Source organism: Vipera ursinii (assembly GCF_947247035.1).
Source record: "Vipera ursinii genome assembly, chromosome: 13".
Classification (NCBI taxonomy): domain Eukaryota; kingdom Metazoa; phylum Chordata; class Lepidosauria; order Squamata; family Viperidae; genus Vipera; species Vipera ursinii.
Genome location: NC_139526.1, coordinates 4289118 through 4315520, shown reverse-complemented (window position 1 = coordinate 4315520; position 26403 = coordinate 4289118). Strand labels below are relative to the sequence as shown.

Here is a 26403-nt window from a genome sequence, read left to right as displayed (position 1 = left end):
TTGCAGACGACACCAAGCTGGCAGGAATAGCCAATACTCCAGAAGATAGGCTTAAAATACAGGAGGATCTGAACAGACTTGAATACTGGGCGCTATCTAACAAAATGAAATTCAATGGTGAAAAAAGTAAGGTTCTACACTTAGGCAGGAAAAAACAAATGCACAGGTATAGTATAGGTGGTACCTTGTTCAATAGTAGTAACTGTGAGAGGGATCTCAGAGTCCTAGTGGACAATCACTTCAATATGAGCCAGCAGTGTGCTGTGACTGCCAAAAAAGCCAACACAGTGCTAGGCTGCATTAACAGAGGGATAGAATCAAGATCATGTGAAGTACTAATACCACTTTACAATGCCTTGGTAAGGCCACACCTGGAATACTGCATCCAGTTTTGGTCACCACAATGTAAAAAAGATGTTGAGTCTCTAGAAAGGGTACAGAGAAGGGCAACAAAGATGATTGGGGGACTGGAGGCTAAAACATATAGGGAATGGTTGCTGGAATTGGGTATGTGTAGTTTAACGAAGAGAAGGGTGAGGGGTGACATGATAGCAGTGTTCCAATATCTCAGGGGCTGCCACAAAGAAGAGGGAGTCAAGCTATTCTCCAAAGTACCTGAAAGAAGGACAAGAAGCAACGGATGGAAACTAGTCAAGGAGAGAAGCAATGTAGAACTAAGGAGAAACTTCCTGACACTTAGAACAATTAACCAGTGGAACAACCTGCCTCCAGAAGTGGTGAATGCTCCAACACGGGAAGTTTTAAAGAGGAGAATGGACAGCCATTTGCCTGAAATGGTATAGGGTTTCCTGCCTGAGCAGGGGGTTGGACTAGATGACCTCCAAGGTCCCTTCCAACTTATTATTATTATAAATTGCCAAGACTGAGAAGACAGTTGCCATCTTGATTTTTCTGACTCACCCTGTTATGTATATAGCGTTACAGCATTGAGCCACTGACACCACCAGGTGGCATCGTACTCTATCCAGAATGGCTGGATAGTCCACAGCAGGAAATCCAGACGAGCAGATTGGTCCCAGGTTCACCTGACTAGGTGTATATGAGGGACCAAGAGTGGCCTTTGTCTCAGTCCAGTGTGTCCATTCAATAAAGAGTGATCTGATGCTGTAACCAGTTGTCTGAGTCATCCATGCGGTCCACGCGGTCCAGACTAGTTATATAACAGTGGCGACGAAGGTGGGATACCGTTCCCATCTGCGCTGACTCTATAGCAGAAGTCATCTGCTGTACGAGGTAGCATTGCTGGACTGGATGCATCATGGCAAAATTCGGACAAACAAGTGAATTCTGCTTCAACATCGATGAGCCCGAAAGATGGGAAGCGTACCTGGGGTGGATCGAAGGGTTCCTGCTGATCAACCGGGTCATGGAGGACCAGATGAAAGCAGCAGCCCTGTTGTGCTTCAGCGGCCAGGATGTTTATGACATAGCTGTCGGATTGTGCGCTCCAACTCCCATCGCGACCGTTCCATACACAGAACTTAAGGAAAAACTGGCGAGCCACTTCATGCCAAGAGGGCTCCAATCTACTGGCGTTTCCAGTTTAACCAACGCATCCAGCGTCCGGGGGAGACAACAGCACAATATGAGACAGGCTGCCCGATTGTGCAAGTTCACCGATCTCGATGATAGAATTCGAGATCAGGTCGTATTTGAGCGAAGAGATCATCAGCTCCGTCAGAAAATCCTAGCAAAACCTCCAATGGACCTGCGAGAGGTCCTAGACGAAGTAATGGCCCACGAGACGGCCACCAGTCCCGGCAAGCCAACACACCATTCTAGCAGCAGCCCAGGTGGGACAGTCCATTGGGAGTCTGTGGCGTTTGGCGGAAGCGGACAGATGGACGAAGAGGCAGAAGTAGATGCGGTGCATCATAAGCCAGGAAGACAACCAACGTGGCGGGTCTACGAAGGAAGCCATCGGAAAACCCCAGCAGCCAGCAAAAACACCGCGTGCAGCTGCAACTGCAGCTGCAGAGAACAAAGACCTTCTAGCACCTCCAACCAAAAATGTGCCAGCTGCGGAGGGGACCATTACCGAGCAACATGCAGATTCCGCTCCACGAAGTGTTGCTTCTGTGGCAAGACGGGGCACATCTCAGCCGTCTGCTGGAATCGCAACAGGGACAGCCTGAACGAACTCCAAGCCATGGCATTGGCATTAGAAGGTACTGGGCCCCTGCGGCACAGGTCACCAAAGTCAGGGGGAAGCCGAGGAACCGTGTCGCACATGGACATCCATCAATTGCTTAAACCAAAAATCACGATAGAGATCCATCTTCAAGGTGTTCCTTGCACGATGGAGCTCGACTCCAGCTCCGCTGTCTCAATAATCTCGTATGAGACATTTAAAGGCATTTACAGCCGGAGCAAGCGGAGGGTTCCTTTAAAGCCCACAAATGTACAGTTATTGGATTTTCAGCACACACCCATTAGACTCAGGGGAAAGGCCACCTTACTAGTGGGGTTCAAGGATTTCCAGGGTCCTTTGGACATCCTGGTAACAGAGGGGCAAAGGACTAGTCTAGTGGGGCTGGATTGGTTCGATGCTCTGGGTATTTGGCTGAGGGGGTGTAAATAGCATCCAGACCAAAAGTCTCGAATCCATCTGCAAAACGTTTGCAGACGTATTCGAGGACAAGCTGGGTAATACAATGCCCCCCCTATTAACTTCAAGCTAAACCCCAGTGTCCTACCAGTACGAATCAAGCTCCGAAGAGTCCCATTCACTCTCAAACATAAAACTGGGAGTGAATTGGACAGGCTCATAGAACAAGGGGTGCTAGAGCCCGTGGAAGGGGGAGAATGGGAGACCCTTATTGTGACCCCCCTGAAGGCTAATGGAGAGGTAAGAATATGTGCAGATTATAAGGCAATGGTAAACCGGGCCTTGAATCCGCATGCTTACCCGGTCCCGACGGTCCAACATGTCCTCTCTGCAGTCCAGGGCGGTGCCATCTTTGCTAAGTTAGATTTGGCGCAGGCATATCAGCAGCTCCCGGTTACCAAGGAAACGGTGGATGCTCAAACAATAGTGACACATAGAGGAGCTTTTAGAGTCAAGCGCTTGCAGTTTGGCATTCCTGGGGTATGTCTTTATTTTGATGATGTTCTGATTACTGGAGAGTCTGAGGAGATCTTGGCTGACAGGCTGCTTTAAGCAGATTCCGCTCTGCTGGGCTCAAACTAAAAAGAGGTAAGTGCAGTATAGGAGTGGCATCCACTGAATTTTTAGGGTTCAGGATTGATGCCAAGGGAATTCACCCTACAGACTCTAAAGTGAGAGAAATAAAAATGGCTCCAACCCCAACGAATAAGGCTAAATTGCAAGCTTTCCTGGGGTTACTTAATTTCTACCATGCGTTTTTGCCCCACAAAGCAGCAATTGCGGAGCCCTTACATAGATTATTAGATAAGAAATCCCCATGGAACTGGACATCAATCCATGAACAGAGTTTCAGGAATCTTAAACAGCTATTGTCCAGTGATTCAATTGTTACACATTTTATGGAAAATAAGCCCATATTTCATTTCATTTTCATTTTATTAAATTTATATACCACCCTATTCCCGGAGGACTCAGGGTGGTGTACAGGGAAGATTAAAACAAACATACAAAAATTAAAATCAGATTAAAACAATTAATTAAATAAAGTCCCCGAAATTTAAAACTAAAGCCTAATAAAAAATTAAAACCCCTCAGCCTGGGCCAGACAGCTCAAAGAGCCAAGTTTTCAGGTCCCTGCGGAATGAGCGAAGGTTGGGGGCAGTCCTAAGTTCCATGGGGAGCTGGTTCCATAGGGCCGGCGCGTCCACAGAGAATGCTCTTCCCCTGGGAATAACTTGTGATGCATCCCCTTATGGCGTGGGTGCTGTATTGAGCCACATAGAAGAAAATGGGGAGCAAAGGCCTATTGCATATTATTCCAGAACTCTGTCAAGGGCAGAAAGGAATTATGCCCAAATTGACAAGGAGGCCTTAGCAATCGTGACAGGAGTCAAGAAATTCCATGATTATCTGTATGGCAGAGAATTCACTATTTTTACAGATCACTTGTTGGGGTTGTTCACCACTGATAAACAAACACCACAAATTCTGTCCCCAAGAATGCTAAGGTGGTCTATATTCTTATCTGCCTATACTTGCAAACTGGTCCACAGACCAGGGAAGGATATGGGCCACGCTGATGCATTAAGCAGATTACCATTAATGACCACGGATCCGGACCCAGCACCTGCGGGGTGCTGGTTATCACCTATAAAGCCCTACATGGCCTGGGTCCGGGGTATTTGAGGGAACACCTGCTGCCGGCATCAAACGCCCTTCGCCCAGTGCGCTCCCACAGGGAGGGTCTGCTCAGGGTCCCGCCGGTAAGAGATTGCCGGCGGGTGACACCCAGGGATAGGGCCTTCTCAGTGGGGGCGCCTGCCCTCTGGAACCAGCTGCCAGTGGAGCTTAGGACTGCCCCCGACCTCCGTTCATTCCGCCGGGGCCTGAAGACCTGGCTCTTTGAGCTCTCGGGCCCAGGCTGAGGAGACACTCATTTTAATTGGGGTTTTTAATAGTACAGGGTTGATTTAATATTTTTTAAATTGGGTTTTAACTTTTGTATGGTTGATTTTTAACTCCCTGTAAACCGCCCTGAGTCCTCAGGGAAAGGGCGGTATATAAATGCAATAAAATAAATAAATAAATAAATAAATCCTGGCCATCCAAGATCTACCAGATTGTCCACTTCAGGTGAAGGACATTGCTGCTGGCACCAGGGCGGACAAGGTACTGTGCAGAGTCCTCACGTGGGTGGCATCCGGGTGGCAAGAAAGGAGTCCTGGCCCAGAGTTTCAGGCATATTTCATGAGAAGGCATGAGTTGTCTTCTCATAAAGGATGCTTGTTGTGGGGTAGTAGAGTTATCATCCCAGAGAAACTGCGGGAAAGTCTTGCAGTTGCTACATGAGGGTCACCCAGGCGTAGTCAGGATGAAGGCTCTAGCTCGAAGTTACTTGTGGTGGCCTGGTCTTGACAAAGCCATAGAAGAGCAGGTAGCTGGGTGTTATACTTGTCAAAGGTCAAGGCCAGAACAGCCTCAAGCACCCGTACATAAGTGGGAAACAACTCATACTCCGTGGTCAAGGGTACACATCGATTATGCGGGTCCTTTTCAGGGTCAGCTGTTTTTGGTAGTAGTGGACAGTCATTCAAAATGGCTAGAAGTAGTTCCTGTCGCTAGCATGACTACGGCTAAGGTGCTCAGGGGACTATTTGCAACTCATGGGTTACCTGATATGTTGGTCTCTGACAATGGCCCACAATTCACATCTGCTGATTTCCAGGCATTCACCAGGGCCAACTTGATTAGGCATGTCACATCAGCACACTTCCACCCGTCGTCTAACGGCTTAGCAGAACGAATGGTGAGAACGACTAAGGACACATTGAGGCGCATCATCAGTGGAGACTAGCACCAAAGGTTGGCTCAATTCCAACCAAAGGTTGGCTCAATTCCTCTTAGCACAACACACCACACCGTGCACATCTACGGGCAAGAGTCCTGCTGAGTTACGTTGGAGACGTCGCCTCATCACCAAGTTGGACAGACTGCACTGAGACAGAGTGGCTGTGCAAACGGAGCAACCCAACACTCCGAGAGAACTGCACATAGGTGATATGGTTTGGGTCAGGAACTATGGTCCTGGGCACGTGTGGATTCAAGGGGTGGTGGTTGATAAAACAGGCCCTGTATCATACATTGTAGAGGTGGAAGAGGGCCGCCAGGTCATAAGACATCTGGATCAATTGAGGCGGGCCCCTGAAAAATCTCAGGCACCTCAACGTGACCTTCCATCTTCATCTTCTTCATTTGCTTTGGGTCGGGAGGTGGAAGAACATACTGACAGTAGACATTTACCCAGAAGCGTTGGTGGGGCCGAGCAACAACAGGCCCATGTCCAAAATGATGAGGGGGTCAATAGGGCATGGGATCAGGGTGAAAGAGATGACCAAATTGTGGACCCGATTGACATAAACAAGGAACAAACACCGAAATGGTCCGCCAGATCTCATAGGCCACTGACGTATCTAGAGGAGTTTGTAAGGTTTTGAGGCAAGGGTATTCTTAGGGTCAGTAGTGTACAAAAATAACCAGATATACATTGTGTGTTGTCAATTGTTGTGTTTTTATTACATATGGGGGGAAGGGGTGTTATGTATATAGTTACAGCATTGAGCCACTGACACCACCAGGTGGTGACGTACTCTATCCGGATTGGCTGGATAGTCCACGGCGGGAAATCCAGACGAGCAGATTGGTCCCAGGTTCACCTGGCTAGGTGTATATGAGGGACCAACAGTGGCCTTTGTCTCAGTCTGGTGTGTCCATTCAATAAAGAGCGATCTGATGCTGTAACCAGTTGTCCGAGTCGTCCATGCGGTCCATGAGGTCCAGACTAGCTATATAACACACCCCGTTCGAGAACATCCTAAACTGGCAACTGGGAAAATGTCCAGTGTCCACAGTTTCAATTCTCAAAATTAAACACCCCTCCCCAATGACTCATGAGGTTGCCAAGATGCACAAAGATTTTGGAGTCCTTAAGCGAGATCAGATGAGTTCTCATGTGAAAATGTGCATGGTTTCAAGCAATGAGTCCAGGTCTCTCCACAAAACTGCGATACTCTGAGCAATCTGTCATGTTTTGATGGGGAAGAAAATGGCAATTCCTGGTGCGTGACATGTTACCGACCCCTGTGCTACACCCATATGTGTGTAAAGTTCTCCAAAACCCTAAAGATATTGGGCACACCTGTTTGTTCAGAAAGCATTGTAAATACACACTGGTTGTTTCCAAATGAAATGAATAAACACTTTCTTTTAATCTCACACATGGTATTCTTTTCAAAAGGTTTAATGATGACGGGATGGGGAGGTAATTAAAATACGGTATGGGACATGAGAAAGGAAAAAGAACTGAATCTTGGCAGAGGCCAGGCAAAGTGGGCATAAATCATTTAACGATTACCAACCACAAAATGCTTTTCTGAGCCACTTTTCTGCATAAAGAGGGATTATTCATATGCCAGCTTAAGCTATTATTATTATTAGCTGTAGAAGTATTGCATAGAATGAAGAATAAACTTGTTTAGTTTAATCAAGAGATGGACTAGGGCTGACCTGATAGCAGACTTCCAATATATCTCAGGGTTGCCACAAAGAAGAGAGGGTCAACCTAGTCTCCAAAAACACCAGAAATCATGAATCAATGGATGGAAACTAATTAAGGAGAGAAGCAACTTGGAAGTAAGGAGAAATTTCCTGCCGGTGAGAACAATTAATCAGTGGAACAACTTGCCTCCAGAAATTGGGAATGCTCCAACACTGTAACTTTTTAAGAAGAGACTGGACAACCATTTGTCTGAAAGTTATAGCGTTTCCTGCCTGAGCAGGGGGTTGGACTAGAAGACCTTGAAGGTTCCTTCCAACTCTGTTGTTGTTGTTATTCAAACCACTGAATGAATCTGGAGCGTGTTGCTGATGCTCTGACGGCTGCATGATTTGAGTTGAGGGCTATGCTTAGATCCCAATTATCTGCTGATGATCGAAGTCTAACCAACTCATAAAAATGCAAGAGAAGATAGAAAAGAAGGACAGCTAACCAGGAAATGTCCAAGCAAGCCAAGATTATTTTTCCAGCCCATAAGACAGACTCTGTTAATTATGATTAAAACACACCAGGGTTCAGTAAGAATGAAAACAGCATATAATTTACTAAATACAGAAGAAAATAAACAAAATAAAAATTGAGAATGAACAAAACTGACTCTTATCCTACACTCATGCATAACTTTTGGAGTGCCTTCCTTTAAAGACTGTGGTGGGAAAGGAGGTTCCAGCCAGCATGCAGAAAATTAATATTAAATAAAAAGGGTAGCATAACCCCCATGTTGAGTGCAGGTAGTCCTTGACTTATGACCAAAATTGAGCCCAAAATTTCTGTTGCTAAGTGAGACATTTGTTAAGTGAGTTTTGCCCCATTTTACGACCTTCCTTGCCACGTGTTCAGTGAATCACTGCAGTCGATAAGTTAGGAACACGGTTGTTAAGTGAATCTGGCTTCACCATTGACTTTGCTTGTCAGAAGGTCGCAAAAGGGGATCACGTGACCTTGGGAAGAGGGCAACTGTCATAAGTATGAACCAGCTACCAAGCATCTGAATTTTGATCACATGATCGTAGGGATGCTGCAACCGTCATAACTGAAAAACAATCGTTAAGTGGCTTTTTCCAGTGCAGTTGTAACTGTGAAGGGTCACTAAATGAATTGTTGTAAGTCAAGGACTACCTGTATATGACTTCAATGAGAGAAGATTGGCCCATATTACTCTATCTGACTGGGCAAGCAGTGGACCAAGGCCTGTTGATCTGAACATGGGAATAAACTCAGAAGGTAAAGGAACTTTGGTCCGCTCTCAGAAAACATGGAATGAATTACCCTCCAAGTTGCTAATAAAGGTGTCTTCCTCCAATGCGCTGAAACATGTTTTGAAACCGCACTTTGCCTCTTTGCTGAACTAACTGTGTCAAGAAATCATTAAGAGAGATGGTTATTGCTTGTTTACCTGTTGCAACATCACCCCTTTTCCACTGCAGCCAGACTCAGTCTAGCCATGCCTGGACAGGTGGGATTTGCAAAAACTCTCATGTGCTTGTCTGCATTTAGTATGTTGCACATCTGCAGGAGTAACTGCAACTCCTTTTTTCTAAACTTAAGGTTTAGCCTAGGCCTAGGGCAATATAACACAAACATTTTAAGTGCTTAGATTACTGGCATCAAGAGCGTATATGTTTGCAGCAAAAAAAAAAAGACAACATGACAGTCACAACAGCACAACATGCAAATAAAAAAGGGGAGGCTTCAGATGAGATTTTTGCAGCTGCAATCTTGCCCTGCTTTAGGCCTCTCTGCAAATGCCACTGGTTTGAATTAATGGTATCCTTAAGTCCTGGACAGTCATAAATGTATTTATGCCAGCGAGGAAAGCTGCTCTGCTTATTTCATTCATTTACTTATTCAATTTGCATCCCACCCTCCTATTGAATCGAACAGTCTTTTTCGGCCCTGAACTCAAGGGTTAAAAGGGTTTAGCAATCTGGGGAATTACTCATGGCTTTCTAACTGAAGGTTTCTTTTGTTATTAACAAAGGGCCCAAGTTGCAGAAAAAGGTAGGGCCAAGAAAAGCATCAAAAACACTCCAGGGAAAGATACTACCCTTTGCCTTTTGTTGAGTTTCATAATATATTTACAAAGCAAAATAACTTCTTTCTTTAAGGAATGCCAAATGCCGATCGGAGGCCATATATGAAATACTCAAACTGGATCCACAGACCTGCTTGAAGGATTAAGACTGCATGAGAAAATTCAAAGAGACTTGGGTCATGCAGAAGGACTAGGTGGCTCAAAATATTTTCTTCTTCAAAAAAAACCATTTAAATCGAACAATTCCACAGGTGCAGGGGGTGGGGTCAACATGCTGGCAATTAAAAGCTTTTGGCACAATCTGGAGTTTCTTGGCTTAGTCAACTATTTCAGAAATGTTGACACTACTTTAAAAGATTCCCAGGAGCAAGAAAGCTCAACTTTTAAAATTCTTTCTCCACCCCCAAGCGCATACCCACACCCAGATTTAAATATCCCCAGCCCCTGCAATCATTGGCAATCTTAAATACACCTGAACCAAGAAACATGCTCCTCTTTCTCTGCCAAAAGGAAAATGAGAAAAAAAACCCAGACATACGTTTAAGAAGCTTACGAACAAGAAAGGGAGGGGATAGAAATATATCATTAAAGCTAGTAGGTTTAGTTCATATTTTTTTACACAGATCAAGAGATTATGATCGGGCTGCAGTTAAGGCTGAGAACTGAGCAGGTGTTTAACTCTTTTCCTGAAAACATGGGGAGGTGTTCCATTTAATCTTCAGCACAGGTAGACTGAAGTAAACCTCGCCAGGACTTCCATTGGATCTTAGCAGATGGCAGCACTTTGCTAAACTGGTTTAATTGTTAAACTGGTTTAATTCTGAAGCGGAGCAGGATTTAGTATGGGTTGGTCCTGGGGAACCATCAGGAAATTTCAGGGGCCTTAGAAAGATTAGAACAGTATTTTTTAAACCTTGGTAGCTTGAAGATACCCCAGAATTCCCCAGCCAGCAAAAACTACTTTTATAATGTTGCCAACATTATACATCAATACATCTATGTTATCACTTGTTGAGCTTGACTGAAACGCTAAGTTTAAGATTAGATTCACATGTTATAAACATGTAAAAATACACGTTGTGTTGACATAACACAGGATACTCCAGTTCGTAAAGGATAGGATTGCCTGTTAAGACAATGAATGGGTGATGTGTTGAACCTAAATGACTCAGCTTCTTTTTTACCTTCTTCACATATGTGATATCTGAGATGCATTTGAAGAAGGAAGGGGCCTTGATCACATGATCATGGGCTGCCATCTTGACTTTTTTGACTACCCTGCAGCATAGACATCTCTACTTGTTATGACAAAGTCTCAAAGCACATTTGGAATTTCAACAGAGAGAAGCAACCTAGAATTAAGAAGTTTCCCGACAGTGAGAACAATTGATCAGTGAAACAGCTTTGCCTCCAAAAGTTGTGGGTGCTCCATCACTGGGGGCTTTCAAGAGGAGAACCACTTGTCTGAAATGGTATGGGATCTCCTGCTTGTACGGGGTTGGACTAGAAGACCTCCAAGGTCCCTTCTAGCTCTGTTATTCTGTTATTCTGAGAAGGACCCGGATTGAAAAGACCCAAAGTCAAATCCACATGTAACTTGGAAGGTGACTTTTTCTTAGCTTTTCTTAGAGTTGAATTGCCTGACTCTCTGATTGACACTTGTTTACTTAATTACATAAATACCTCAAGGTGGTGAACATACCTAATATTTCTTCCTCCTCCTATTTTTCCCATAGCAACAATCCTATGAGGTATGTTGGGCTGAGAGAGTGTTTGGCCCCAAATCACCCAGCTAGCTTTCATGCCTAAGGCAGGACTCGAACTCACCAACTCAACCGACTTAATGAAACTTGATTTTCTTCCAAATAAACAGCTTGGCTACAAAAATAAATAAATAATAAACCTTTATTGTCAAAGTACAACATGTGTACATTGAGATTAGCTGAGCCTCCCCCCCCTGCTCTCTCCCCCCAACACACAGTGACAACAAACCCTCCATCCCACCACACCATGTGAACCAACTACACCAAGTCAATTCTGCATAAGATTATGTCCCATGTAAAAGCCTAACAGCCCACGGATAAAAGCTATTTTTCAGCCTGTTGGTACGGCTGGCTATATTCCTATATAAAGAGATACCGTCCAGGGTGTGAATCATCCCTGAGAATCTTCCTCACTCTTCCAAGGGTTCAAAAAAAAAAGTTTCCCATCAAAAGCTGCATGAGACAAATACAATAATAAACAAATGTTAAAAGCTAACTAATAGTTAAAACAAGTTTTCCAGGGCAATTACATGGTACTCCTGAAAAGTTTGTCTTATTGTAAAACATCCAAGAAATTAAAATCCTCACCTTTTTGTTCCAGATAAGAAAAAATGTACCACTAAGAAAAATCAGCTCCATTTTAACCACATGACCAAAATTGATAATTACATGCCATCATCCAGCTGGCATTGACTCTTACTGACCATATAGCAGATCTTCTTCCAAAGGCTTTGTTCTCAACCTGGTCCTTCAGGACTCTGAACATGTACACATCACCAGGCTATATTGCTAAGTGAGAAATTTGTTAAGAGAGTTGTGGTCTCCACGTGCCCTATAATGCCAAACACACTGGAATATTAATTTATGCAACAACCTAGATCATTGCATGTGCTTAGATCCTGACATGTTTCTGTAACACACAGAGCCATAAACCTTTCAATTTTAACCTAGTTGTGGGGACCTGGCTGTTGTCTCACTCCAAAAACGAGCCTCTGCAGTATTATGATCTCATAACAGGAAATTATTTATTTATTTATTTAGATTTATATACCGCCCTTTCCCGAAGGACTCAGGCCGGTTTACAGGATATTTAAAAGAAAATCAATACAAAAGCTAAAAACAATTTAAAAAGATTACATCATTCCCTGAGAAAAAATAAAAACCCCAGTTAAAGTTAAAAAATTCTCAGCCTGGGCCAGAGAGCTCCAAGAGCCAGGTCTTCAGGTCCCAGCGGAATGAACGGAGGTCAGGGGCAGTCCTAAGCTCCGCGGGCAGCTGGTTCCAAAGGGCAGGCGCGCCCACTGAGAAGGCCCTACCCCTGGGTGTTATCCGCCGGCAATCTTTAACCGGCGGCACCCTGATAAGAATATGCTTTTGCAAAATGTGATTTTACAGAGGTGTGAAATTTGCGTAGGTTTACATTTAACTTAAAAGGATCCAAAAAGAGGAAACAACAAGTTGCAATCAGCTCAAACGTTTTGTTCAGATCCCCCATGGGATTTGGGATCTGATGGGATCTCAGAGGATCACTGCTTCTGAGGGCCTGGCAGCAGGATTCGAACAGTGAAACAGTTCTGCAATTCTTCAAATCCCCCACCCCTTTTTTTGTTTATACATTTTGCTCAAACTTAAGAAGTAGCATATTTTCTTGGGGGACAGAAACATTTTTATCCTGCTGTTGTGCCAGGGATCATGCATATCAATGGATTTAAATTAAGCAACCCAGTTCTTAACTCTAAATGCTTTTATTGATTTTTGGAAGTATTCATCACAAGGAGTTGGAGGCCCATCATGATCCCGGAAGGACAAAACAAAACCAAAATTCCCAAGAGAGGCTCTCGAGACCAATACAAAACAAACAAAAAAACAAAAAACAAAAACAAATGAGAAGAGTTTTATTATTCTGTTCAAATTGCGTTTGCAATAGACTGAGGCCGTTGTGCATGGCAAGCACTCATTACAGAGGGCCATTTATTCATACCTACAGCAAGGTATATAAACCCCGACATCAAGAATTAGCTGGTTCACAAACCATTAATCAAATGAATTGTAAAATAGCTAATTTGGGAAGAAACTGCAAAAGGCAACCAAGAAGCTGAAGATCGAAGGCAAACTTTCTCTTCCATATAGTATTTATTCTGCTCCCACATAAAGGCAGCTTTTTTATTTAGCTAATGAACACTACAGTACAACGTTCTGCCTGCTTACTGTGAAGCCATTTCCAAGGATCTGACGATACTTTTTGAGGGCTGCTCAAAAGGGGAAGGAACCTCAAACAGGTTTAGACCCCGATTTCAAACCTCACAGGCTGCCTTCTGAGATTGTATTCAGGAGGAGTCAAATTTTCAGAACATTATCATTATTATTCACCCAAGAGAAGAGAAGAGATGTAGAATAAAAGGATGGGGAAATAAGGACAACTAGAAGACCGAAATGGGATCAGAACATCAACCTGACTTCACTTTCAACATGGTGGGGTTGAACAGAAACTTTCTGCAAAAGAACAGAAGCGGCTCAGAGCAAGACAACTGAGAGGCAAAACCTGAACCTCAATTAATCATTTTGGGTTTTTTTTTAAAAGTGGGTTTTCATAGCCGGTCAGCTTTTGTGAACTTTTGCCTTTGTGAAATCTAGACCCCCTTTGAAGTGACAAAAGCAGCCAGGCTGCCATAGACTTCAAAAGCAGGCAGCTTTCAGCCCTAGGTAGTCAGAATGTCTTTTCTACCTGATCTCCTAATAGAAACTTGGAAGGCAGGAAAGAAAGCAGCCTGAATTGGGCTCAGGCTTTCACCCATTGTGGAACAGAGCTCTCCGTTCATCTTCCAGAGTCACACACACACACACACACACACACACACACACACACTGGCTATCTAGCAAAGATATCTTGCCTCAAGGAGGCTGGAGCAAACAGGAAAGAAACTTTAAACTCTTTGCTGCTGTAAGCCTTTGCCATTTAAAATCAGAACAGCTGGCCCTTTTGAGGGAGGAGAGGAGAGGAAAGGAATGGAAAGGACTAAGGAGGAGAAATATATGGAATAAGTAGGTATGATCAAACCTCCCAGTTTGTAGCAGCGCTGCTGAATTTCAAGAGAATCCAACATATGAGTTATTTGGGCCTGTTCAAAGCAAAACTTTACCGAAGGGCAACGCGGGGGGGGGGGGGGGGGAGGGCAGGGAAATAACCAGCCAAAGCAGAGGGACAACCACGGTGGATAAAGGGATGGGGTGGGGGTGGAGTGGGGTGGTCCAGCCCAAATGGTTCGGGGGAACGTTTATTCTCAGCAAAGCTAGGGTGGGGTAAGCAGGCAGGCAGCCGCGCAAAGTTTATTTATTTATTTAGCGTACAGCAGCGGCACTAAATAAATAAATTAAAAAAGCGGCGGGGGGGGGGGCAAAAAGTGCGGATTCGAGGACAAACAGAACAGAGCCCGAACTGACAGCCGTGGGGAGCTCTTGAGCCGTCTCCGGGGTGAGCCGGATGGACAATTGGACTTTTGGGACCGGGACCGGGCAGAGGGGAACCTTCCTCCTGGCTTCGCTAATTAGACCCATTTTGCTATCCACTTACTCTTTCCCCCCAAATTCATCCCGACAAGGCCGGCCGGAATGGGGTCTCTGCTCGGGGATGGGAGACTTATTTCTCAACCCTTCTTCGGAACAGAAGAAGATTCTGGGAGGACAAACGAAACGTTTTCAAGCAAAGACCAAAGAGAGTCCTGCCAGGTTCCTCTTCGAAAAAAGCATTTTTCTTTCTTTCTTTTTTTTGGGGAGTGGGGAAGAAGGCATTTTCCTACCAGCAGCAGAGCCGAAGGGTCGGTGGCGGGGAGGGGAGGCAGGGGGTTTCGACCCCGCGGAGCGCCGCCTCGAAGCGGCCGCGGGACAAGTGGCGACCCCCCCCGGCTTACCTGTACCAGAGCAGCCCCTTCTCGTAGCAGCGGTCGAAGAAGTGCGGTTCTGCCCCGACGGCTCGCACGTCCGGGTGGACGCGCAGGAACTCGAGCAGCGCGCGAGTCCCGCCCTTCTTCACGCCGACGATGATGGCCTGCGGGAACTTCTTCTGGCCGGAGCCGCTGGACACCGGCAGAAGAGCCCCGGCCGGACCCGCGGGGGGCGCCTCCTCCTGGGGCCCGGCGTCGGCGGCTTCCTCGCCCTCCTCCTCCTCCCCTTCTTCCTCCTGCTGCCCCCCGGGCGGCTCGGGCGGGCGCCGGGGCAAGAGGGGCGCCCGGGGGGGCCAGCCGGGCCGGCGGAGGGGCTGGCAGGGGCCAGTCAGGCAATAGAATAAGTAGCTGCAGAGCAGCAGCAGCATCGCGGCCAGGGCCAGCGGGCCGCGCGGCACCAGCCCCCCCAGCGGCCCGCCGCGGCTACATCCCATAGGCGGAGGGCGAGCCCGGGCAGCGCGGAGTCCCGGCGGGGGCGGCGGCCGGCGGGGGCATCGCTCCCCAGGCCGTCCCCGGGCCGCTCCCTGGGCAACCGAGCCGGCCACGCGTCTCCCCGGTCCGGTCCGCGGTGCCCCGGGAGCCTTTCAGCGCCTTCTGCTGCCGCCTGCTCCCCCCTCCCCGCCCCTTCGGCGCCGCCCCCCCGGCCGCCCACTCGCCCCCCTCCCGGCTCGAGGGCGGGGGCCCCGACCGGCTTCTGCGCTGGCCAGCCCGGCATTCACAGGACGACGCGGGGCGGGGCGAGGCGGGGCTGGCGAGAGAGACGCACCTTCCCGGCCCGGGCTCGCCATCTGGCAGGCGCCCCGCTTTCCCACAGGGGTCCCCAAACCGCGGGGGCCCGTATCTGGGAAGGCAGAGGGCCCCCCCGCCCCGCCCCTCCGGCGCTGCCCCGGCAGAGGAGAAGCAGCCGCGGAGGGCAGCGCGGAGAGGAGCTGCCTGCCCAGGAGATGCGGGGCTGCCGGACCTCGCTTCCGTTTCCCACCCTATCCCCGTCCGTCCGTCTGCACTCTCCTTCGCTTTGGAGGGTCTCCCGGGCATGCGAGGCGGGGGGGGTCTCCTAGGGTGGGGAGTTCTCCCGGGGGGGGGTGGAGAGCGATCCTCTGCAGGCGGCGGGCTTGCACTGCGCACTTTCCCGCAGCGGGCTCGGTCCTCGACGGCCGCCGCTTCTGCGCGCCTCCCTGTAGCCTCTTCCGGGAAGGCGGCGGCGGGGGGAGGGGAACTCTTATTCCAGGTTTGGCGCCGAACGGATTTGAAAAATTGACCTGCCCTTCAATGACGTTGATCAATAAACGTGTCTTTTCTACGGAAAACCTGGAAAACCAACTGTCTTTTTCGCCCAACTTGCAAAGCTTGGGGGGGGGGGCATTTAATCGAGCACGGTTGCGGAGTTCACACAATATGCACGAGCCAAGTTTGGCCAGAGGTTGTAGTAAGGGAATCTATATGGCCCGCGTTGTAGTTAGCTACTTTGATAAAGTGTGTGCATATTCTTTGTTGTGTACTTCGGTCGTGTATGCAACTGTTGTCTTTACCGCTTCACAATTAATTTGTTTTTAAAAATGCCTCCTGCTTGTCTGGAGAACACTGATTCTTGTGCACGCTTAAAAGGTAATGAAGGTGAGAAGCAGACAAAAGGATGTGTGTATATACATATTTAAAGTATAATTCTAAAGATACTTATCGGATGAAAAACATCCCACTGCAGTGAACACAAGCCAATATTCATGGACACTCTTTAACATTTAATGCTCAATTTATAGACTTGCATTGGATATTAGGATGGAAAAATATGTACTTGCAAATGCAACTGTTACGATGCAATTGCTAAAAAAAGCTATACAATTCTTGAGTAGCATAATGCCAAGTTCAGGCAAATAATTGTTCCATTGCTTCTCTCTCACTAGTCAAACTGCAGCTGAAATATTGGCTCCATTGTGAGCCCCACATTTAACAGGTGAGCTCAGACTTGTGACACATCCTGGAGGGGTGGAGGAGGATGAGGAAGAGGGGAGGGATAACACCAATGAACCCAGCCAGGCAGGTTTTGGCACACCTGAGCCCAGGAAGGAATGGCAAGGAGGTTGTTACCACTTAAGGTTGGAAGAAACAGGTAGAATGTACTTCTGGTCTGGTATAAATATGGCTGGATTCCTAGATCCTGCAATACAGGAACAACGGCACTGAAAAAAGTGACTTAGGACCGTTTTTCACACTGACAACTGTTGCAGCATCCCCGTTATTATGTAGTGGGTTAAGTCAATAGACAAGGAGCGACACAGTGTCAAAGCATCTCCTTATTGTCTCCAGAAAACAACTGCTCAGCTACAGGTAATGGCTGGTAAAGGTAAAGGTTCCCCCGCACATGCGTGCTAGTAATTTCCGACTCTAGTGGCTGGTGCTGATTTCCGTTTCAAAGCCGAAAAGCCAGCACTTGTCCAAGGACATCTCCATGGTCATGTGGCCAGCATGACTAGACGCCAAAGGCGCATGGAACGCTGTTACCTTCCCACCGGAGTGGTCGCTATTTTTCTACTTGCATTTTTACGTGCTTTCGAACTGCTAGGTTGGCAGAAGCTGGGATGAGTAACAGGCGCTCACTCTGCTACGCGGCACGGCACTCGGGATTCGACCCGCCAAACTGCCGACCTTCTGATCTACAAGCTCAGCGTCCTAACCCACTGAGCCACTGCGTTTCCAATTACCTGCCTGAATTCTCCCGCCCCAAAATACAAATGTTCCTGCCAAAACTGTTGGGACTGACCGTCAAGCTAGCCCCTGAGGGCGAGCCTAGGCTTGGCAGGAAATGCCTACTTAGCTTCTCCAGAATAGGCGAGGGTCAATGGCTTGCATCATTACATTCCAGTACATAACACCCGTGGTCACGTGATCAAAATTCAAATGCTTGGCAACTGGTTCATATTTTTGACGTTTGCCGTGTCCTGGGCTCATGTGATCTTTTACGACTTTCTGACAAGCCAAGTCAATGAGGAAACCAGATCCATTTAACATCAGTGTCACTAGTTTAACTGCAGTGACTCACTTAACAGCTGTGGCAGGAAAGGTTGTAAAATGGGGCAAAATTCAGTTAACAGATATCTCACTTAACAACAGAAATTTTGGGTTCAATTGTGGTCGTAGGTTGGGGACTACCTGTAGTTGATTTCCATTATTAGAGCTTCTTTGATATTTGCATAAACATCATTTGGAACTTTTGCTTGACTGCGGGAGGGGGGGAGGAGGAGGAGGTGGCTTGAATTCCTAGATAAAGAAAGATTTAATTCTGTGTGATGCTGTGGGGTGGACAGATTATATCCCATTAGAAAAATAGGAAAATTGTTTGATTAAAAAAATAAAATAAAAATAATTCCTTTGGCCATTTCTGCATCTGGGATAAAGCTGATTTGTTGGTCCTTGGGTGAAACAGGACAAAGTGATGGGAGAGATGGAAGATGTGTGGGGCAAAGCGACTTGAATTTCCCAAGGGCAGAGAACTCATAGTGAAAATGGAAGGAAATCAGGGAGGAATATTAGACATTCCTATTTAATAATGAACAGCCAATGAGGTCTATAGGTTTATGAGTCTATGAGTTTCTAAAGCACCTGAAGGCAAGACAAGAATCAGTCAATGGAAACTAATCAAGGAGAGAAGTAACTTAGAACTGAGGAGAAATTTCCTTAAAGTGAGAACAATTAATTGGTGGAACAACTTGCCTTCAGAAGTTGTGGGCTTTCAAGAACAGACTGGACAGCCAGGTGTCTGAAATGATACAGGGTCTCCTGCTTGAGCAGGGGGTTGGACTAGAACAGGGGTCGGCAACCCTAAATACTCAAAGAGCCACTTGGAGTTTAATTAAAAAGAAACAGAGGCTGCTGTGCATGAGTTCTCTCTCTCTCTCCCCCCTCTCCCTCCCCCTCTCTCCCTCTCTCCAATCTTCTCTCACCTGGCAAGCTGGTTTCACATTGTTCTGGACAAGCTGGCACACATTTTTATTGGGTTGGCTTTCCTGCCCTGCTTTCTGCTGCTTCCTGCTTCCTGTGGAGACCCAGCAAAGGCAGGAGCCCCGCCCAATAAGCTTGTCAGCTTATCTGAGAATGGTGAGTTACACACAGACACACACACACACACACACACAGAGAGAGAGTGCCTCTCTGTCTCTCTGTCTCTGTCTCTGTCTCTCTCTCTCTCTCTCTCTCTCTGCAAATGGCTGTGAGCCGCAGAAGGCTAAAAGAGCCACATGCGACTCCAGAGCTGCAGGTTGCCAACCCATGGACTAGAAGATCTCCAAGGTCCCTTCAACTCTGTTATTCTATGTTCTATGGACTGCAGCAAATCTCTGAGCATGCCACTGTTCCTCCAAAATACACACCCACCAGGCCATTCTGATGTTCCAGACCTGGTAACCAATTCTGGAAAGGAAGGTTTCTCTCTGGTAGCAAACATTTGTCCTTCCTTGTGTGAAGTTAAATGTTATGTTTGGCTTGGGAGTTATCCAGAAACCAAGTTTGGAATGGGGTAAATTCACTTTGATGTTGCTGACTACAAAAGAAGGCTAATGGACTAGATGACCCCTAAGGTCCCTTCCAGCTCTATTATTTTATGTTCTTCGCTGGAGGATTTTTCTTTCTTTTTTTGTGAAAGGCTGGATGTCCATCAGTTTATATAAACTACACATCCCAGAATTGTGCACTGGGCAGGAGTGAGGTAAGATACTCACTAGATACCTCCAAGCTCTCTTTCCATTGGAAATGTTATGATTCGTTGTGGGTGAGGTTATTTTATGAATCTGAACTTCACAGTCCTCTGAGTTTGTTGCTTTAAAAAAAAACAAGTTTATTACAGAAAAAACTGTGCAAAACAATGCAGAAAAATGCATTACTTTAGGAAAAAAATTGATGGGAAAACTGTAAATGAAGCAAACTGACAAACAAAGCATGTAGAAGTTTGGGGAAGCTGAAGTGAAGGTGCAATTAATGATTGGAAAAATGAGGGGGAAAACCCCAAATGAAACTGAAACAGATGCTTTTAGCTTTTTCACCTGCCTTGCCTCCCCTCAACCGTTCACCCAAGTCTTACCAAACACTTTTCACAGAACTACAGTATAGTAGCAAATTTAAAGTATTAGAATCTACGGTAATGTTTTTACAGTCTTGGAAGAAAACAGAATAAATGGTTAGATTTCTGCATTTCTGAGATGTCTGGGGGAAGGTGGAGGAGAAAGCAGGAAAAAAAGGAGAAATGAGAGGAGGAGGAGGAAACACTATAAGAAAAGTATCACCATGCCAAAAATAAATACAACATATGTGAATAAATTTAAAATATATACAAAAGTTTTAACAAGCCAAGGGAGATCCCTTTTTTTCCTATGGCAAGAATAAATGTGGTGTTTTGATGCGGTATATACTGTATGTATATAATTTATAATCTCCCTTGAACTTTCAAGATACTGCAGGGTACAAATCAAAGGCAAATGCGCAAATGTGTCTCTGCCAGTTTTTTTTAATGATATTCCTGTCCCCAACCCAGGACTGGAATTAAAGAAACATCAAACACCATTTGGGAACAGAAGTGGGAGGTTAAGGGAGTGGGAGGGGAGGAGATGATGTTTGACAGCACACATTCAATTAATATTTTTGCAACTGAATTTCCCCCTCTAATTTTTCAAGGCCTAATTACTGTTTTCAATCATTTCTATCATGAGAAGGGATTTGCAGGGAAAATCCACCTCTTTTCTGCTGAATATTAAAATAAAAAAGGGAAATGTGTTATCAATAAACAGCAATTAGTTTCGTGATAGCCACATGCCGAGCAATTAATGCTTGCAATTGTCAGTTATAATTTATGTAAGTAAGTTGTTATGTGCACATGATCACCAACATCAATATATGTTGTTTCTTTCTCTTACTTCATCAGCCAAAAATGAAGTTTAAAAGATGTATTGGTTCATACAACATGCTAATCCATAATGTGATTTAAACACTTTTTGTTAAACAAGCCATAATTGGCTGCATTCATACTTTGTGCTGAAGTATTATACTTTGCAAATCCAAGGGTCTGGCTTACCATAGTGCAACATAGAACCCCACCAGGAAATCTAAGTTACCAGGAATAATTTTACACAATAGAATAGAATAGAATAGAATAGAATAGAATAGAATAGAATAGAATAGAATAGAATAGAATAGAATAGAATAGAATAGAATAGAATAACAACTTTATTATCACTTTGAATGTACAGTAATCGGCATACATTAAAATGAAATTTTGTTGCATACAGCTCTCAAAGGGTCACCACATCCGATATACACTACATAAATATGGCAAAAGTAAATAAATAAATAAATAGTTGGAGAATAATTAGGAAACCAGGACAAAAAACCCTTTGCAAAGTATTCCTCTATAAAGCCCAACCTTTTCTATATCCTGCACCCCTAGAACACTTCTGATATATTCTCACACCCCTTACAAAAATAATAAACTTATTTAAACAAATTTTGAATGACGTTGAACATAAAAAATAATTTTGAAACTTCTAAACCCAAGTTTTTGTACCCCCTGGAATATCGTCTCACCCCCCCTCCCCGGTTGGGAACCCCTGCATTAGAGCATGAAGTGGAAAAAAATGACCAGATTTTATTGAGATATGTAGGAAGGCCCAGCAGGGAAGAAGACTTTAATTTTGGTTTCTTATGGTTGTGATTGCATCAGTTTGGAGGTCTATTCAGTATTTCTCATTTTTCCCACTGGCAAGTTCAGTTTATTCTATGCTGTACTGTGCTAGGTAAACATATTTCTGAACAAATATTTGTGTTGGCCTTCTAGACGAACATTCATCAGTATTGAAAACAGATTCTTTGATGTAAGGTAGCCGTGTTCATTATTTTCAAAAATATGTGCATTTTTATACTATAAACTTTACAAAATCTGGGAGAGTACTGTATGAATGATGAAGAACAGCTCACTTTGGGTTTGTATATTGGTTTACAATTGCAAAAATTAAGTTTGCATTCAAATATACATTAGACAAATCTGTAGTCCATTCTGAATAAAAATAAATAAGTTAATAATTGATGGTTGCTGTGTCAGTATGTGTCTTTGCTGCCAACCTAGAAGGACTATGTCTATGGAGGATCTCAGTCATCCAGATCATGGTTGTCCCAAGGGTGCTTTTTCAAAAGTCGACTGGACTTTCTTGTTTTGCTTGAAGTCTTTTTGCTTCTCATCTAAGAAGCTTCTTCAGTTCTGACTGAATGGTGGGGAATAGAAGGATTTATATATTCCTTGCAGTCATCTGGTTGTTAGTGCTCTTTCTGAGAGTCATGGAGGCCACTTGCAGATGCTGAGAATCTCCTTAGACATTTAGCTATGCACTTTGGAATGAACACCCTTTGAACAGTGTGGAAGTATGAACGGATTTCCAGAAAAAAATTGCAGACTACAGGATGCAGGTGACTCTGAGAGACAGATAAATCTCCAAGTGGCCTCAACGACTCTCAGAAAGAGGGCTAACGACCAGATAGGAATAGCAATAGCTCTTAGACTTATATTTATTTATTTATTTTATTTTATTTATTAAATTTTTATACCGCCCTTCTCCCGAAGGACTCAGGGCGGTGTACAGGGCAATAAATATCAAAATGTAAATACAAAAGTTAAAAAGAGTTAAAAAGAATTAAATAATTATGCCCAATATAATACAATAATAAAAGTGTGTTAAAACTAAATCCAACCCCAAACCCATCAGACCAGGCCAAATTGTTCAAATAAATAAGTTTTTAAATCGCGCCGGAAGGAGCGAAGGTCGGGGGCCATCCGGAGCTCAACCGGCAAGCGGTTCCACAGGTCTGGCGCGCCCACAGAGAACGCCCTCCCCCTGGGGGCCACCAATCGACATTCTCTAATCGGAGGCACCCTGAGGAGGCCCACTCTGTGGGAGCGCACTGGACGGAGGGAAGTTGATGCCGGCAGCAGGTGCTGCCGTAGGTAATCCGGACCCATGCCATGTAGGGCTTTGTAGGTCATAACCAGTACCATGAATCTCACCCGGAGGGCAACTGGTAGCCAATGCAGCTCGCGGAGCAGAGGTGTAAGATGGGAGTATCGGGAGACCCCCAACACAACTCGCGCGGCTGCATTCTGCACCAGCTGAAGCCTCCGAGTGGTCCTCAAGGGCAGAGCGTTGCAGTAGTCCAAACGAGAGGTCACGAGCGCATGAGTGACTGTACGCAAGGCATCCCGGTCTAGATAGGGCCGCAACTGGCGAACCAGGCGAACCTGGGCAAAGGCCCCCCTAGTCACAGCTCCTATATGATCTTCTAAGGAGAGCTGTGAATCTAGAAGGACCCCCAAGTTGCGAGCCCTATCTACGGGGGGTAATAGCTCACCCCCCATAGAAAGAGATGGGATATTCTGAATATCCTGAGATGCCGGCACGCACAGCCACTCAGTCTTGTCAGGGTTGAGTCGAAGCCTGTTCCTCCCCATCCAGACCCGAACCGCCTCCAGGCAACGGGACATCACGTCGAGGGCATCACTGGGGTGGTTTGTGGTTGAAATAAAAAGCTGGGTATCATCAGCGTACTGATGATAACCAACTCCAAAACAACGAATGATCTCACCCAGAGGCTTCATGTAGATGTTGAACAGGAGAGGCGAGAGGACCGATCCCTGAGGAACTCCACAAACAAGGGGCCTCAAGGTCGACCTCTGCCCTCCTGCCAACACCGACTGCGAACGCCCCAGAAGGTAGGAGGAGAACCACTGAAGAACTGTGCCTCCCACTCCCAACCCCCTGAGGCGCCGCAGCAGGATACCATGGTCGATGGTATCGAAAGCCGCTGAGAGGTCTAATAGGACTAGGACAGAGGAACAGCTCCTGTCCCGAGCCCGCCAGAGATCATTCACCAGCGCGACCAATGCCGTCTCCGTGCTGTACCCGGGCCTGAAGCCCGATTGGTACGGGTCTAGATAATCAGCTTCCTCCAAGAACAGAGGCAGCTGATGCGCCACCACGCTCTCAACAACCTTCGCAAGAAAGCAAGAAAGCGAAGGTTGTAGACTGGACGAAAGTTATTTAATACAGCTGGGTCCAGGGCAGGCTTCTTGAGGAGGGGTCTCACCACCGCCTCCTTCAAGGCGGCAGGAAAACTATCCTCCCTCAGAGAAGCAGTTATCACTGCCTGGAGCCAGCCTCATGTCCCATCCCGGGCTGCATAAACCAGCCAGGAGGGGCATGGGTCCAACAAACACGTGGTGGAGCTCAGCTTTCCCATGATCCTGTCCACATCTTCAGGAGTCACAGGATCAAACTCCTCCTAGATAATATATACCACTCCACAATGCTTTACAGCCCTCTCTAAGCGGTTTACAGAGTCAGCATTTTGCTCCCAACAGTCCTTATTTTATCGACCTCGGAAGGATGGAAGCTGAGTCCACCTTGAACCGGTCAGGATTGAAGGAATCGAACTGCTGGCAATGTGAGCAGAGTTAGCCTGCAATACTGCATTCTAACCACTGTGCCACCACAACTCATATGACTGCAAGGAATATAAATCCTTCCATTCTCCACCATTTAGTCAGAACCGAAGAAGCTTCTTGGATGAGAAGGAAAACGTCTTCAAGCAAAACAAGAAAGTGCAGTTGCCTTTTGAAAGAAAGTACTTTGGGGATTATAGTGGCTGTATATACCAAAAATTCTTAAATGTGATTTCTGAATTAAACCATTTTCAAGAGTTTCAAGGGGCTGTGTGCTTAGCCCCTACCTGTACTCTTTATACACTTATGATTGTGTATCATCTGACCCATCCACTGCGATAATCAAGTTCGCAGATGATACAACTGTGGTGGGTTTTATTACAGGTGGGGATGAGACAGCATATAGGGCGGAGGTACAAAAACTATCCAAATGGTGTAGTAACAACAACTTGCACCTAAACATCAGCAAGACGAAAGAGATGGTGTTAGACTTCCGGAGAAAAAAGGAGGATCCTGCCCCACTTTACATCGGAGAGAACTGTGTAGAGAGAGTTTCCTCCTTTAAATTTCTGGGAGTCTACCTCTGTGAAGATCTGACCTGGAAAGTTAACACAACTCATGTGGCTAGAAAGGCCCAACAGAGGCTTCACTTTCTTAGGGTCTTGCGGAAGAACAGGGTAGAACAACGGCTAATGACCCTCTTTTACCGGTCTACCATAGAGAGCGTCCTCTCGTATGGTATTGTGGTTTGGTATGCTGGTCTGACAGCCGCGGACAGGAAAGTATTACAGAGGGTAGTGAGCACAGCACAAGACATTGTGGGCTGTTCCCTGACACCACTGGATGACATCACCAGGGCTCGTTGCCTTGGAAGAGTGAGGAAGATTCTCAGGGATGACTCACACCCTGGACGGTATCTCTTTACTCTCCTACCATCCGGTAGGAGATATAGGAATATAGCCAGCCGTACCAACAGGCTGAAAAATAGCTTTTATCTGTGGGCTGTTAGGCTTTTAAATGGGACATAATCTTATGCAGAATTGACTTGGGAGGCCGGTGTGTGGTGTAGTTGGTTCACATAGTGTGGTGGGATGGAGGGTTTGTTGTCACTGTGTGTTGGGGGGAGAGAGCACGGGGGGAAGCTCAGCTAATCTCAATGTACACATGTTGTACTTTGACAATAAAGGTTTATTTATTTATTTATTTATTTATTTATTTATAAAATAGAGCAAAGATAAGAAAAAAAATGATAAGAATGAATGAAGTGTACCTGTTGGCTGAAAGCACCCAGAGCAGGGGTCTTCAAACTCAGCCCTGATATGACTCATGGACTTCAACTCTGGCTGAGGAATTCTGGGAACTGTAGTCCATGAGTCATAAAAGGGCTGAGTTTGAAGACCTTGACCCAGAGAGTCTTCACATTACTTGGTGTCTCCCCAACAAGCTAAATTCCAAATCCATTAACAAAATATCATTGGGGTATTCACATAGGATGCAACACCCAAGGAATATATAGTATGTCAGCTTAGCATTCTAGCCAATTTCATACTACAGACTTGGATAATTGCTCAACCAGAAACCCCTGAAAACTGCTTTAACATAGATTAGCAGGAGGTAGCACTGATCTAGAAAGTTTTATAGAGTCAGCCGTGGTGAGCACTTGGATCGGAAAGGACCAGAAAACTCCAGAGATTTAGGCTAGACTAACAACATCTTGAAAGAAGACTGATAAAGTTACTTCCAACCTAGTGCCAAGGAATATAAGCTTGTAAGCCACCCAGAGTTGCCTTCTGGTGAGATGGGCAGGAAAAAAGTCAATCAAAAAGTCAATCAATCAATCAATCCTATAGAAGCATAAGGAACATCATATATATGTATATATGTATGTATGTATGTATATGTGTATGTGTATATGTATGTATATATATGTGTGTGTGTGTATATGTATATGTAT

General features: G+C 45.6%; 1 protein-coding gene across 1 annotated transcript in view; it reads right to left on the bottom strand.

Annotated features, from left to right (window-relative positions):
- HS3ST6 (heparan sulfate-glucosamine 3-sulfotransferase 6) overlaps positions 1-15581 on the bottom strand; it is a 106735-nt gene extending 91154 nt beyond the window's left edge. The window contains exon 1 of the mRNA XM_083372626.1: positions 14948-15581. Coding sequence (XP_083228752.1) covers positions 14948-15414 — 467 coding nt within the window. The 5' untranslated portion in view covers positions 15415-15581. The remainder of the gene's footprint in view (positions 1-14947) is intronic.
- Between the last annotated feature and the right edge of the window lie 10822 nt (positions 15582-26403).